We start from the raw sequence: 14,765 nt of genomic DNA on the forward strand, positions 1-14,765 counted from the left end.
CTGGGGGGGGCGATGAGTGCAGACCGTATGCACCTCCTGCTGTTTCCTTCCAGTGTGAGGGAGCCCGGATCGCAGGTCACACAATGGGTGCTGCCTACTGTGTCCTCGTGTGGCTGCCTCTGTCCCCGGCCGGATGGCCGGCTCACCGCTCCCGGCCCCAGCAGCCATTCAAGATGTTCACTCTGCTCCCCGAGGCTGACAGCAAAACAGGCTGCAGCCACGAGGGCCCTCACACCTCAGGATTCTCGCCGCAGTCAGGGCCGCTCTGCTCCACCCACCATCTTGCCCGGAGCTGGTCGGAGTTTTCTTAGTGCCCGTGGCCCTTGTCCACGCCCATCGAGGACCGCGTCAACTCCTCCAGGGTCGCGGGGATCCAGGAGTACCACGAGCCCCGTGGTCAACAGCATCTCTCAGGATTTGGGGGGTTTAAAGACGCCAGCAGCACCACAGTACTATCAGTGCACGGTCATCTTCTTTGGTGGCAAGTTCTGCCCCCCGACGCAGGATATTCTGAATGTCAGGAATATGCAATTAGAAGTATCCATAAGAAAAAAAATCATATTTGGGGTCAGCCTTTGCTTACTAGAGAAAGAGACATTAAATTCTTCTCTAAGCCCAGTGAATGGGAAATTATATTTTGGTGCAGTTTTCGCTTACAGTCTTATGTTCAATGAAAATCATCCCGAGCTACTATTATTATTAGTGTTGTAACAGTGACTACATCAGATAAGATTCCAGCAGTGTGCACCATACACAAGCTGTGATCATAAGGCACTAATATAAAACATGCTTTGTCAATTTGGAATGACTCTGCATGAGTAATGCACAACAGCCATAGTTGCAATGCCCCTGACACCAAGGTAAGAACATTAGTAATAAACGCTACACAATTTATCACTCAAATATCAGCTTTCAAACATTTGTTTATTAGTTGTAAAAATAGACAAGCTGTCTAAAACACAGTCTGAATTTTTAGTCTACATATATTAACTTAGCCAAACAAAAGCTTCTTATTTAGTACGCTTTGCTGCACACTGAAGAGCTATCAGTAGCTCACAAGCTACTTCCTGGAGAAACCTGCTGTAGACCTACAGTGAAATAATACAGACTTATATTATAGTCTGAAACAAATGGCAACATTTCTTTCTGAATAGCTAATTAAAATTAAAATATAAGGTCTGCACAGACCTTAAACTCCTTATTTAAGGTAGGTCCCATCTGTAACAGGCTAACTGTGGACAGACATCAGGCTCAGTTAGACAGCAGTCCCCCTTGCTCAGCAAATAAACGTAGGCAGACATGATCATACCCAACCAGCCAAGAGCCTCTTACACCACTGCGCAGCAGTGGCCCTTACTTTAAAAGGCAGGCACTGGTTGTTAATACTCAAACCCATTTTACCAGAGCATACAATGACTGAGACTCGCTCACAGCAGAGATCCAAAAACAAAGTGATCCAAAAAGAGAAAACAATCTAGGGGAGCTAAATGGCTCACAATCTACTGTTTACATATGACCCTAGCTAAAATGAGAATGTGGTAATCACACTACCCAACACTGGTCACAGTTCACAACTTTTAACCATTATACACAGAATAACATGTCCAAGTTGGCAGACTAGAAATCTCATTCATTCATTAGCAAAACGGTAAATAAAACAGTCTAGTTACTCTGAGTCACAAAACATGAATGTAAAAAAGCATAAGTGATTCCCTGTTTATGCCCTTTACAAGGGTATTACCCAGAAATGGAAAGGATATTGGTCGCCCATGCTTCTCTACAGGTCTATGATGAGAAGGATGCAGACGGCTTCGAGACACTCTCTCCACCAGCCCGTGATGGCGCATTCCTCGAATGTTATCTGTTGGGTTAACTGAAGGCTGAAAAAATAGAAAAGGAAAAAAGGAGGTCATTAATAAATATGTTGATGGCTAGTTCACAGAACTAAAAGAGCATTATACATGAATATCATCCCTTGGCATCAACAGCACTACATTTCTTAAAGGAAACATGATTTAACATTTAAAGCCGATGGTACTGAGCTTAGACTTGACCCAGCCAGCTTCCATTGTAAAACAAATGCACTCCAAGAGCACAGCGGGACAAATTAACTCATGATTATTTAATGGAAAACCAAAATGATCATCAAGGCAAAAAGCAAATTTACTTCCCTAAAACAAATATAGGCCCTCATTATGACCCTGGCGGACGGGGGAGATGTGACGGTAAACCCGCCAACAGGCCGTCAAGAAAAAAAATGGAATTATGACCATGGCGGTTACCACCATGGTCATCCGCCACTTCTCCACTCCGACCGCCAGGGCGGTGACGACAGCTGGCCTGGAGACTTCGGTCTCCAGCCCAGCGGCTGTCACCAGATCGCCAGCGGTATCAGGACCCTGCATACCGCCATGGATTTCGGGTGGTTTGGAACCGCCACGAAATCCATGGCAGTAGGCACTATCAGTGCCAGGGAATTCCTTCCCTGGCACTGATAGGGGTCTCCCCCACCCCACTTCCCCACTCCCGAGTCCTCCCCCCACAGCCCGACCCCCCTGCTACACCCAAAGGTAGCAGGGCCTCCCTCCCCACACCTACCCCCAACATGCACAGATACACACCCCCCTCCCAACCCCAACATGCACAGACACACACCCCTACACGCACACATACCTTACAACAACACATAACCGCACACATACAAACAGACATGCACACAGACCGACCCGCACACATTTCCCATACACACAACACCCCCTGCATGCATACACGTACTCACACACCTCCTCTACATACTCACATGCACACCCCCATGCATGCACACAACACACAACACACAACACCCCCCGCCCCTAACAGACTATCAACTTACCTTGTCCGTTGATCCTCCAGGAGGGGATGGGATCCATTGGGGCTGCTCGGCCGCCAGCTTCCCGTTACCAGAACACCGCCACACCGAATCATGGAACGTGATTCAGTGGGTGGTGTTCTGATGATGGGGCAGTGGAGGTGGGGCAGCCTCCACTTCCCCGCCGACCGCCAGTATGGCTCCTGGCGGCTCTCCGTCCGAAAAAGGACGGAGGGCTGCCAGCAGTCATAATACGCCACGTGGAAAACCACCTGCACTGGCGGTCTTCAGCACGGCGGTACCTCAGCGGTCTTTGAAAAAGACCGCCGAGGTCGAAATGAGGGCAATAGTGTCTAATGTTTGAATTTAACAGTAAACTGGCAAGTTCATTTTGCAGCAGTGAGAAGGAGAATACATGTATAGGTCAGTAGCCTGTGGAGATTTCAGTATACAATGTGTGAATATTCACTTATCACTTAAAAAATGTTTATAAGGTGGCCAATCTGAATAGTTATGGTGCAGATATTGCAAAGATAAAGGAATATTTTAATAGAGCCTATAGAAGATTGAATGTGATTAAGAAGTACAATGGTGTCTCATCGGAAGTCTGTAAATTGGGCACACCCCAAATTTACTTATTTGAAGTTCCCTCATTGGCAACAAAATGTGGGTTGCCCCAAAAGCTGTGCTCAGGGAGAACGAACAACAGTAAAAACAAATAGGGGGATTACGACCGTGGCCTGCGTAACAAAACACAGCGACATACCCTCTTTATTTACACAAAACGAGTTCCACTTCAGGGGACACTTATTAGATACATTTACCAACAGTGGATGTTTTCTGGTGCTAATCATGGCTTATTAACATTACTGTCCCTTGGGTTTTTTAATTGGGTAGTCATATTGAGAGGTTGGCTAGGAACCAATTTTTCAAGGTCGGGAGCTGGGTGAATACATTTAGGTTCAAGCGGATTTGTAAATTATGCAGTGCAAATTGAACTTCATGAGTGCAGGAGACGCCAGTTAAGATTCTTGACTAAAGAGATCATGTGGCAATATTTTTGTTGTCGATTAATAAGTTAAAAGCCTGCATGAAAAAAGACTCTAGTGAGTGAAGATGGCATATGGGAGGCTGGTGTGCAGGTCATTTTCTCCATCAATTCTAGAGAAGACAACATTTCGTAAAGTGGAAAGTGTTGGCCTGGAAGTGGATTTTAAGCCTTTAAAGAAAAGGAAGAAGTCAAGAGCTGAATGTATGCACTCAAGATGGGTCCAGGGACTACTAATTTCGAACAAGGGATTTATCCCGAGACTCTCCGTCAAATGGTACTTATCAACTGATATGTTCCCTAATCATTCCAACATGCTAATGGAGCAATATAATAACTCACCTTAAGAATATTGGAATAGCTTTGAGAAAGCCCCAGGTTTACGTACCACTAGGGGGCGAAACACATGTCGGCTTTATCTTTGTACGCCACACTGGTATTGCGTGTTCCATTCACGCACCTTACAATAAACTTTCAGCTGTTTTGGCTGGATATGATAATTCCAAAGAGAACTCTGATGTGAACATATGGATTAATTAGATGATATACAGGTTTACCCATACTTTGTTCTTAAGAGCTGAATGAAGTTCAGATATTCTATAAATGGGGACCAAATTGTGTCCCCACTGATTATAATGAACTCAAGCCATGGTCAGATTTAATTTAGGAACGACCTGGAAAATCCAGCTTGATTCTGTTTGGGGTTAAAGCCTAAACATCGCAGTATTAAATATTTTTAAAATACAACAAAGCACATTTTAAAAATACCTACTTAAATGTATCCTTAAAACATGTAATTAGAAGTAGGGAGCGTTCATTAACTATGATAAAAGATCTTGTTAACCAAGAAAAAAAACAGAGAGACTGTACCTCATGAGGCTGAGGTCCCTCTCAAACAAAATGTAAACAGTATTAGTGCCAATAGCTGCAGTGATCTTTCTGATGACTGCCAGGAACTTTCTAACATAAAAATCCACCAAAAATAGCATTGACTTCTGTTCTGTACAACTGACAGGCCCTTTCCAGTGAAACTAAATGATGGTAATCAACACCCGCTGCACAAATGCATAACTACAACCTTTTATGTTGATGTTTTGAAAAAAAAGAGTGAGCAAAAGATACAATATCAAGCAAATTTGAGAAAGCAAGAAGGTTAATAAAGCAATTGTAAAAGTGTAGTTATGACATCAATAAAGATAATTTATATGATAAAAGCATGGGTGGCTGCTTGTTCAGTATTAGCAGTACAGCACTAGCAGATCTAACAATCATTTGCAATGCAATGGGTCTCGCGCGTATGCTCGAGTTAAGCTATTAGGATTGTAAACTCGTAACTCGACTTTTAATGCCACATAAACTGAAAATGAAAAGTAAAACAGTTTCACATAAGCGAACTGACGGCAGTCATGAGCGCAAAGCAGACACACAAAAGGAAACAGAAGTGCGCTCGCAGTGAAACGTATCGGCAAAAGTGCAATTATCCATGTAATCGGCAAAAGTGCAAATATCCATTTAACAGGGTTATTGTCATGCAATGCGCTCGACTACTGCCCAGCAAGACTGCGCTGCCTACGAAATAAAGAGAAAAAGTAGTCAGAAACCATGGTGAAAACAGAGCCTAGTATGTTTTCAGTAGTTGGCCGGTGCGCTCGAGGCAGGCTAAACACTGGAAAAGGCATGACGTATGCATGCCTTTCACTAATTAGATCAAGCAAATTTTAAAAGGCAAGCCCACGAACCAACCAAAATGATGGACGTGACATGGGTGTGGTTAAGAGTCCACAGAGAGATTACACCAGGGACAGAGTACTTTGCGTGCTCGATCCTAAAAATAGAATACCAACTGTTGTAACTAGCAGTGTACAGAAATTGACAACAGTGATTGTGCCAAGTGTTACTGCAATATTTAAAGCCTAATAATAGATATGGCAGAAATTATGTTTTAACACGATGACACACAACACAATCAATAAGCTGAGATCCAAAAACAGAGTGATGCAAAAAGAAAAAAAGAAAATCTAGGGGAACTAAATGCCTCACAATCTACTGTTTACATATGACCCTAGTCAAAATGAGAATGTAGTAATCACACTACCAAACACTGGTCACAGTGCACAACGTTTAACCCTTTACATAGAATAACATGTTCAAGTTGTCAGACTACAAATCTCATTCATTCCTTAGCAAAACGGTAAATAAAACAGTCTAGTTAGTCTGAGTCACCCAACATATACGTAAAAAGCATAAGTGATTCCCTGTTTATGTACTTTACAAGGGTATTACCCTGAAATGGAAAGGATATTGGATATTAGATGTTTTATAATTTCTCCTCCCAACGTTTTGGATGCCCTTCACCAAGGGGTCCTGCTGGAACCATGCTGCCAGTGACTCCAATGGCAGAGCAAAGAGCGGGGGACAGCGGGCAGCCCTGCCTAGTGCCCCGCTCTAGCTCAAACTTCTGTGACACCACTCCATTGACCTTCACCCGCACCACAGGGGATGCATACAACAGTCGGATCCAACTGCAGAAATGCAGCCCAAACTCCAATCGCTCCATAACTGCAAACATGTAGTTCCACTCCATTGTCAAACGCCATTTTAGCGTCCAATGCCAGCAGGGCAGCTTGATCTGCCCCTGGGTGCGCTGATAAGTGCAGTACCCTGAATAAACACCTAAGGTTTAGTCTCGTGCTACTCTCCGGCATAAATCCCGACTGATCCGGATGCACTGGGTGTCTTATTACGCCCCCCCCCAATCTATTGGCTAGTACTTTGGCCAGCACCTTAGCTTCCATACTGAGGAGGGATATCGGTTTATATGAGGTACACACCTCTGGGTGCTTCCCTCCCTAATGCATCACCACAATTGTCGCCTCCCTTTGGTCAGCCGGCAAGCAGCCCTTGTCCCTGGCTTCCTTAAACATTCCCAGGAGTGGACCGGCAATCACGCTTGCTATTCCCTTGTACAGTTCGACTGGGATCCCATTGGGACCCATGGCCTTCCCCGCCTGCAAGTCTTGCAAAGCCAGGGTCATCGCCTCCTCTGTCATAGTAGCCTCCAGTGCGTCTCTGTCTTCTGCCGTCAGTACCGGCAGTTGGATATCCCTAAGGAAATCCTCGCAGTCCGCAGCAGACATTTCTGGAATATCATCCCTTGGCATCAACAGCACAACATTTCTTAAAGGAAACATGGTTTAACATTTAAAGCAGATGGTACTGAGCTTAGACTTGACCCAGCCAGGTTCCAATGTAAAACAAATGCACTCCAAGTGTATTATGGGACAAATGATCTCATGATTATTTAATGGAAAACCAAAATGATCATCAAGGCAAAAAGCAAAGTTACACCAATTTACTTCCCTAAAACAAACATAGTGTCTAATGTTTGACTTTAACAGTAAATTGGCAAGTTCATTTTGCAGTGGTGAGAAGGAGAATACACGTATAGGTCAGTAGCCTGTGGAGATTTCAGTATACAATGTGTGAATATTTGCTTATCACTCAAAAAATGTTAATAAGGTGGCCAATCTGAATAGTTATGGTGCAGATATTGCAAAGATAAAGGAATATTTTAATGGAGCATATAGAAGATTGAATGTGATTAAGACATACAATGGTGTCTCATCAAAAATCTGTAAACTGGGCACACCCAAATTTACTTATTTGAAGTTCCCTCATTGGCAACAAAATGTGGGTTGCCCCAACAGCTGTGCTCATTAAGAATGAACCACAGTAAAAACAAATAGGGGGAATACGACTCTGTGGGCTACAGCAACAACACACAGCGACATACCCTCTTTATGTACAAGAAAACGAGTTCCACTTCAGGGGACACTTATTAGATATATTTACCGACAGGGGATATTTTGTGGTGCTAATCATGGCTTATTAACATTGCTATCCCTTGGTTTTTTTTACTGTGTAGTCATATTGAGAGGTTGGCTAGGAAGCAAATTTTCAAGGTCGGGAGCAGGGTGAATACATGTAGCTAAATGGCTCACAATCTACTGTTTACATATGACCCTAGCCAAAATGAGAATGTAGTAATCACACTACCAAACACTGGTCACAGTGCACAACTTTTAACCCTAATACATAGAATAACATGTCCAAGTTGGCAGACTACAAATCTCATTCATTCCTTAGCAAAACGGTAACTAAAACAGTCTAGTTAGTCTGAGTCACCCAAGATATACGTAAAAAGCATAAGTGATTCCCTGTTTATGTACTTTACAAGGGTATTACCCTGAAATGGAAAGGATATTGGATATTATATGTTCCTTAATTGCTACCAAGTAACAATCCACTTCTGCATTTTAGCATACCCAACTCCTTGCAGTGGCCTGTTTATGACAGTACAGGGCATCAGGGGTAAATGGGCCTCCTGGGATTTCCTTTCCCAAAGATTACACCAGACCAGAGTACAGCCGGAGGCTATACATTATGCCATCCCTTGCAATCTGTTACCAGACTCTGTGTTTTTGTTTATGTCCTAACAAATGGCTTGAATGTTATTGCTTGCATTCAAAAGTGCCTGCTTTCAGCAAACCAGTTTATTGTAGAGTGCAAGCCATTTGTCAGGCCACAAAGACAACACACAGGACTGAGGAAGGAGTCAAACGGGCTGTAAACTAGGATTATGACCTTGTGCTGCATGCAATTGGTATCGGTGATAGGGGGCTGAAGACAGTGCCAGGCAGAAAAGTTAAATGCGCCCAACAAGAAAGATTAGATTATGCAGCACTGCGCTGTCACTCGATACCTCGAGGACAGGTAGAAACGGACATCTGGCACTGACTGCTGCGAGCGATGCGGTGACATAGCAGGTACCAAGGGAAGCTGAAGAGCACACCCGTACTACAGCTGATGGCAGCATCGAGAGGGCACATAGGTTTTAAAAGTGCGCAGGGCTTTCTGATTACAGGAGAAACAGACAATAATAGTGCAGACAACATTACTACATAGGATTACGCAGAGATGCGACCCATCCCTAGACAGTAGAGCCGAATAACTTTTCCGCCAGGCAGTGCTTTCTATTGAGGTCTTCCTCTTATACTCAGTGTCCTCTTCGCACACCCTCTTCGTCCCTGGTATTATAGTACCCGTTTTGGAGCAAGGGCTATGAATTTGGCAAGCGCTCTTTTGCTTTACAGCTAACAGCTGCAGTTCACAGGCTATCTTCTACTCGTTTTCGAAGCACTTTCTGTGAAATTAAAGGGATTACCACATGGCTGTAAAACCAAGAGTGAAGATGAACTACAGTTAGTTACTGATTGATAGGTTGTGCTTATAGGACCAGGGTGGGTTTATACCCATTCATTTGTAACAAAACTATAGTCAAGGCCTTAGTTGTGAACGGTGGCCTTGATTAACAGTTTGTTTTTAGGTTCTGTTGTTATTAGGGCAGTCCCCGCTAATATGTGTTAATCTTGGGAAACAGCCTTTACTGCGCAATGTCATAATTCTGTCCATGGTTTTTGTATGATTGTAATGATGGTATCGCCCTCTCGCTCCCTGTCTTCTGTTAAGGTTACTATGACTCCATGTCATCAGGAAGACCATAGGCCAGTCACATTTCCTCTAAGAGTCTATTGCATTCTGGGAGCTGTAGTTTTGACTCATATAAGCAGGGAAAAGAATGTACTAACATGCCTAAAATCAATGATTTGTAAAAGGAAACTCGGTGTCGTTGGAAGTATGTAGTAACTTAATAAAGGTAATTTGTAGGGTGTTTCCTCATCATGTATGCCCCCCTCTCTACTTTTTTCCTGCACTCTCTTTGCAGTTGGTTTCATATCCTATTCCTTGCTGTCATTCCATGCTTCTCATTCTGTTGCCTTTTCCCTCTAGTGCCCGTCGCGTCTCACGAACTCTCACACAGACCACATGCTCCTTGTGCATCACTCTTTAAGTTGTCTGTCCCATTCTGGATGCTGAGGGCAGCCCCACCTCTCTGCTTCTATGGCAGGCTTTAGACCTCAAATGGGTTCTGCTCATTAAACACATTGGCTCTTGTGCCCACTTGTTTTAAATGGCGGTCACACACAGTAAGGAGGAAGAAGATGGGACTGAGAGGTTAAGTGATGGTCAAGCTACAGAGTGCTGTTGAAAAACCGAGCACTCTGCAGATGGATGTCTGGATTGTGCAGGTGAGGGATGTGGTTCTATTATGATCCCCTAACACATAACACAGACACAATACCTTTTTATTTAGCAGACATACTGCACATGTCTCAGGCAGCACAGTATACCTGATAAAGTGGAGCTGTCAAGGAACACATTAGTGCATCTCTGGGGGTCAGTGAAGAGCCACACAGAGCATCAGGGGCATTGTCTCAGCTTCTTAAAGGGCTGAACTTTTATTTCTATGAAGACGCTGGAAGAGGTCTTCAGGTGGGTCTTCCTCTTAAACCTGGCCCTGCTCTGTCTGGCTCCTCGTTAGTCAAGGCTTTCTGGTGTACAGTCCATTGCTCTGCCACTGCAATAGACACTCTGAGAAGCCAGCAAAGGAAGCAATGTAAGCAAAAAAAAACATATATTTCAGTGCTGCGTCTCTGTGAAGATGTGAGTAAAAGCGTGTTGGTGAGTCAATGAGAGTGAAAGAATGGGACTCATGAGAATCTGAGTGAGCATAAATAAGTAAAAGGGAGGGAAAGGGATTGAGTAAAGCACTGAGAGTGAGTTTGAGTGAGTGAGGGCGAGATTTTCAGAAGTGAGGGTGAGTCAGGGGTGCCTCTATCAAATGTGCAGCAGGTTCAGTTGCAATAGGGTCAAACAGGATCACCTGTACTCCAGATGTTTACCGTGACGGACAGTGATTGTTAAAGTCTGAGTGTGCGCATGTGCAATTTAGAAACAATGAGTGAGTGTATGGGTACATTTATGTCTGAGGGCACCTAAAGCAAATTTTGAAGACAATCAGGTGAACCTGTGGCAAGTGTTATGCCCTGCCACTTTCAGGGATCATCAGTCGCCACAGCACAGATTCCAACTCCAGTCTCATCAGGGTGTAAGATATAGCCTCTGAGAAACTAAACAAATGTCTTATTTAACTTTCAATTAGAGTACGGTTGTCATTAGCCATAAACAGCTGCCGCCTATAATATTATGAAAACATTTTCTCCGCTGTAAACCTGCATGAATGGCTCAATCTAAAGCCCACAGAAACATTTGCTAAAGGCCTTTAACCTACTGGAAAGTGTGGACACTTTGGATTACCTACCCTACCAGAGAACTGTAAAAACTAGCTCAAAGTTGAAGTGAAAATATTATCCAAGTATGTATCCTTTTTTCATATTACTTTTTTCCATCCAAATTTTAAGATTTTTTCTCACTCAAATTGTCAGAAATATTTCACGGTTATACGTACCAGACAAGTACACATCCAAGATTGTTGTTTTTACAACATGTTAATCAACCGTAACGGCATCCAAGCGCTCTGTTGCAGGTCTGAGAGGTCCGCCAAAAAGGGCTTACTCGAAAAGCCAGGTCTTCGGCTTCTTGCGAAAGTCAAGAAGAGAGGAGGAGGCTCTGAAGTCTTTGCTGTGTAATAAACCTTTTAGAAGCATGATGACACTGTATCATCGTCGTTATGGTGTGGGAGGTGGGGGGAGTGTTTGGCTATAGGGCGCCTTCCATAGGGGTAAGAAATTATCCATGTTGTCACCATAATCCAGCAACTGCTCCTGCGCGCCAGCAGGTGGTGCCATCAGACTGCACGACAACCTTGCAGAGGCGCATATAGACGCCATCCCTGAGCGCTGTTATCAGCTTTCTCTGGATTTTTCTGCTCCCTCAGACATTGATGAACAAAATCAGGCTGGAGGTGACAGTGTGCTGAATCTAGCTTGGGACCTTTTAGACAGTCACAGGAGTCCACCCCAAAGAATGGGCAAGAGGGTGGTGAGGACTCTCCAGCTGGATAGAGTATTTACAAGAAAGAGCATTCCTTAAAGTAAATCCTTTAATGGATATTGCTAACCATAGATTACCCATCTCTAGGAAAGATACCCAACCAACACCTCCCAAATGGTGAAGGGTATGAAGAGAGGGTTCATACCAGAAAGTCCTGCAGGACAAATTGGGCAAAACGGCTCTTTCTGCAGAACTCACTTTCAAGGCAGTAGTACTTGATCGACACCCATGTTGCAGTCTTGCAGATGTCTAGGACAGGAACATCCCTCACCACTGCCTTCGAAATAGCCTTGTTTCTGGTGGAATGAGCCCTCAGTGAGTTCCATCTTGGCCATGGTATAGCAAGTCTTTACAAGACGATCCACCTGGACAGAGTTTATTTCTGAAAAGCCATATTTTTTTGTCACCAGTGAAACCCACAAAATGCTGGTCATCAATTCAGTATTCCTTTGTACGCAAGATGCAGAAGCTTGGAGCTCTCTCTGTGTCTAATTGCTTAAGCCTCTCCTCCTTTTCAGAGATATGTGGCTGAGATGAAAAGAGGAGATGGGTGATGTATTCACCCATGTGAAGGGTGAAACAACCTTAGGAAAAACGGAAGCCCGAGTCCTCAGCACCAGTTTGTCTGGAAAGAAAATGGTGTACAGAGGCCGCACTGACGGCACCTGCAGCTCAATGACATGCCAAACACAGGTAAGTGCGATAACGAAAAACTATTTGATGATCTATAGCAACAGAGAATAGCTATCCAAGGCTTCCAAAGGCATGCACGTCAAGAATGCAAGGACTAAGGTAAGGTACCAATAACATAATGAAAGGTGCTTTAGTGGAAACATTTGCATCAGACTTTTTATGAAACTCATTACAAAGGTTGACATGAACAAAGAAGGGTCCAGGCCTCGAAAAATCTACTTGCCCACTCCCTCTTGCGAGGCATATTTTATCAGGTTGAGCTATTTTTAGGACCTACTCACCCCTTCTGGTGAGTTGACAAGGAACACATGTTCTGTTCAGTCAGAAAGTGAAGGAGCAATAAAGACACCTTTAAATCTTGTTCTTGTCACATTTGCTCTGTGTTCAGAGGCAGATGTCAAAAGTTAGTTTGTCTTGAGGGGAAGGGTCACTTTTCCTTCTGAGTGCATAGTTCCAGGATTTTTTAAGGAGAACTGTCTGACCTGCTGTACAAAGAGTTTGAAATGAAAGGCTGTAGTGTGTAAGGTTTTTCTTTACACACAATATTTAAATAACTAAGGGCTTGATTTAGAACTCTGTGGGTAGGTTACTCCGTCACAACGGTGATGGATATCCCATCCGCCGAAATATAAATCCCAATGTTTCCTATGGGATTTATATTTCGGTGGACAGGATATCCATCGCAGTTGTGATGGAGTAAAATGTCTGTTGAAATCTAAATCAGGCCCTAAATCAACTGTACAAACATTTTGTAGTATATTTCAGTCGTTGTGAAAGCCCATTTTTTGTACTTCTGTACTATGAAAAAATATTTTAATAGGACGAAAACAATTAGGACACTTTACTTGGTGATGTGCAAATAATAAATGTTTTCTGAAAACCAATTTTCACAGATTACTGCTAATATACTATATAGTTTTATCAGTAAAGCTGCAAGTTAGTGGGAAGGTTTTGGGACTTTTCTTGAACTTCTACAGTCTGCACATGACAGTGTGCAGCCACATCATACTTTAGTAATATATTTATTAAAAGTGAGTGTTTAACCACAAACTGACAAATACTCGTGCCCTGATGGCAATTCTTTTAGTAAACTAGGAGGCAGGTCATGGATAATGTGTATATATGTGGGCTAGATTCTTATTGTGCATGGAGCAAACGTTTAGTCTATTTAATCTAACAAAATAGCTTTTTTTGTACAGCAGAAATGCTGAGTTAACATTTCTGAAGATGCACTCATATGTGAAGATGAAGAAAAAGGTCAATTTGTAAACTAAAGTATTTGCCTAGATCACACAATTTAAGACCCATTTACTGGTCATGCACATTACAGTTAGGTCGAGTAGATTATTCAGGTTACTCAACATGCAGGTCTAGTAACATTTTTACAATTTTTCGAGGCCTGAGGATCATCAGGCAAATGTAAAAAAGTAGAGAAAACTGACATAATCTTTTACTCTGTTCAAAGTTTTTGATGGATCATTCATAGAACAAACAAAAACAGTCAGATAGCTTAGTCTGCAAATGATCAAGCTATCAGTCTCCCCATCAGTCACAAATCTCACCCAATGCCCCGAATAGATTTAGTCAACGGGCATTTAGCAGTAAGAATAACATCCACCACTTGAGCAGGTTAAGCTGAAACTGCTCAATGGTCACCACTCAGTCTCCACACATGGAGGTGCACTTTGTGTGAAGTTCAGGTACAGGAACCTGCCCTGGTTCCTCCCAAATAGGGAGGTGGATTGAAAAACAAATTCTTAGGTTCAACAGGGATGGCTACAACACCATTTGAGCCCAATTCAAAGTTATCAAAATGACTTGAACGTAGACCATCCTGACTTTCCTCATAACTCAAAGCAGGAGAGTTAGCAGTGGAAAGGTGTACAGAACCCCGGCACACCACTCCAGGCAGACAGCAACCACGTAGAATTCTTCAAGGCAGGAACGTCAGTGTACAGTTACAGAAACAGTGCACATTCTCAGTGGTGACACAAAGATCTAGCCAGGGCATGCCTCATGTCCTGAGGCACCACTAGGTCAAAATGCAATTTGTGGACTGCTAGTGAATGTCTGCAGAGCTTGCCCGTCTTGGCATTTTCTACATCATTGACCACCAGGGAGATTTTCTTATGGTCCAGCCATCTCCAAAGGTGCAATGCAACGCCTGGTACACGATCCAAGACCTCATGCCATTTGCTTGCTGTAGTATCACAAGCATCATGTTTTTTGTCAGAACCTGCACCGGTCTCCCGTTGAAAGATT

The 14,765-nt window shown here is 43.4% G+C and overlaps 1 protein-coding gene across 3 annotated transcripts in view; it reads right to left on the reverse strand.

Moving 5' to 3' along the window:
* CRTC3 (CREB regulated transcription coactivator 3) overlaps positions 1 to 14,765 on the reverse strand; it is a 713,757-nt gene that overhangs the window by 476,093 nt on the left and 222,899 nt on the right. For all 3 annotated transcript variants that reach the window (XM_069222591.1, XM_069222590.1, XM_069222589.1), the window contains exon 3: positions 1,761 to 1,880. In XM_069222591.1, the coding sequence (XP_069078692.1) occupies positions 1,761 to 1,880 (120 nt within the window). The remainder of the gene's footprint in view (positions 1 to 1,760; positions 1,881 to 14,765) is intronic.

Source organism: Pleurodeles waltl, chromosome 3_1, assembly GCF_031143425.1.
Source record: "Pleurodeles waltl isolate 20211129_DDA chromosome 3_1, aPleWal1.hap1.20221129, whole genome shotgun sequence".
Taxonomy (NCBI): domain Eukaryota; kingdom Metazoa; phylum Chordata; class Amphibia; order Caudata; family Salamandridae; genus Pleurodeles; species Pleurodeles waltl.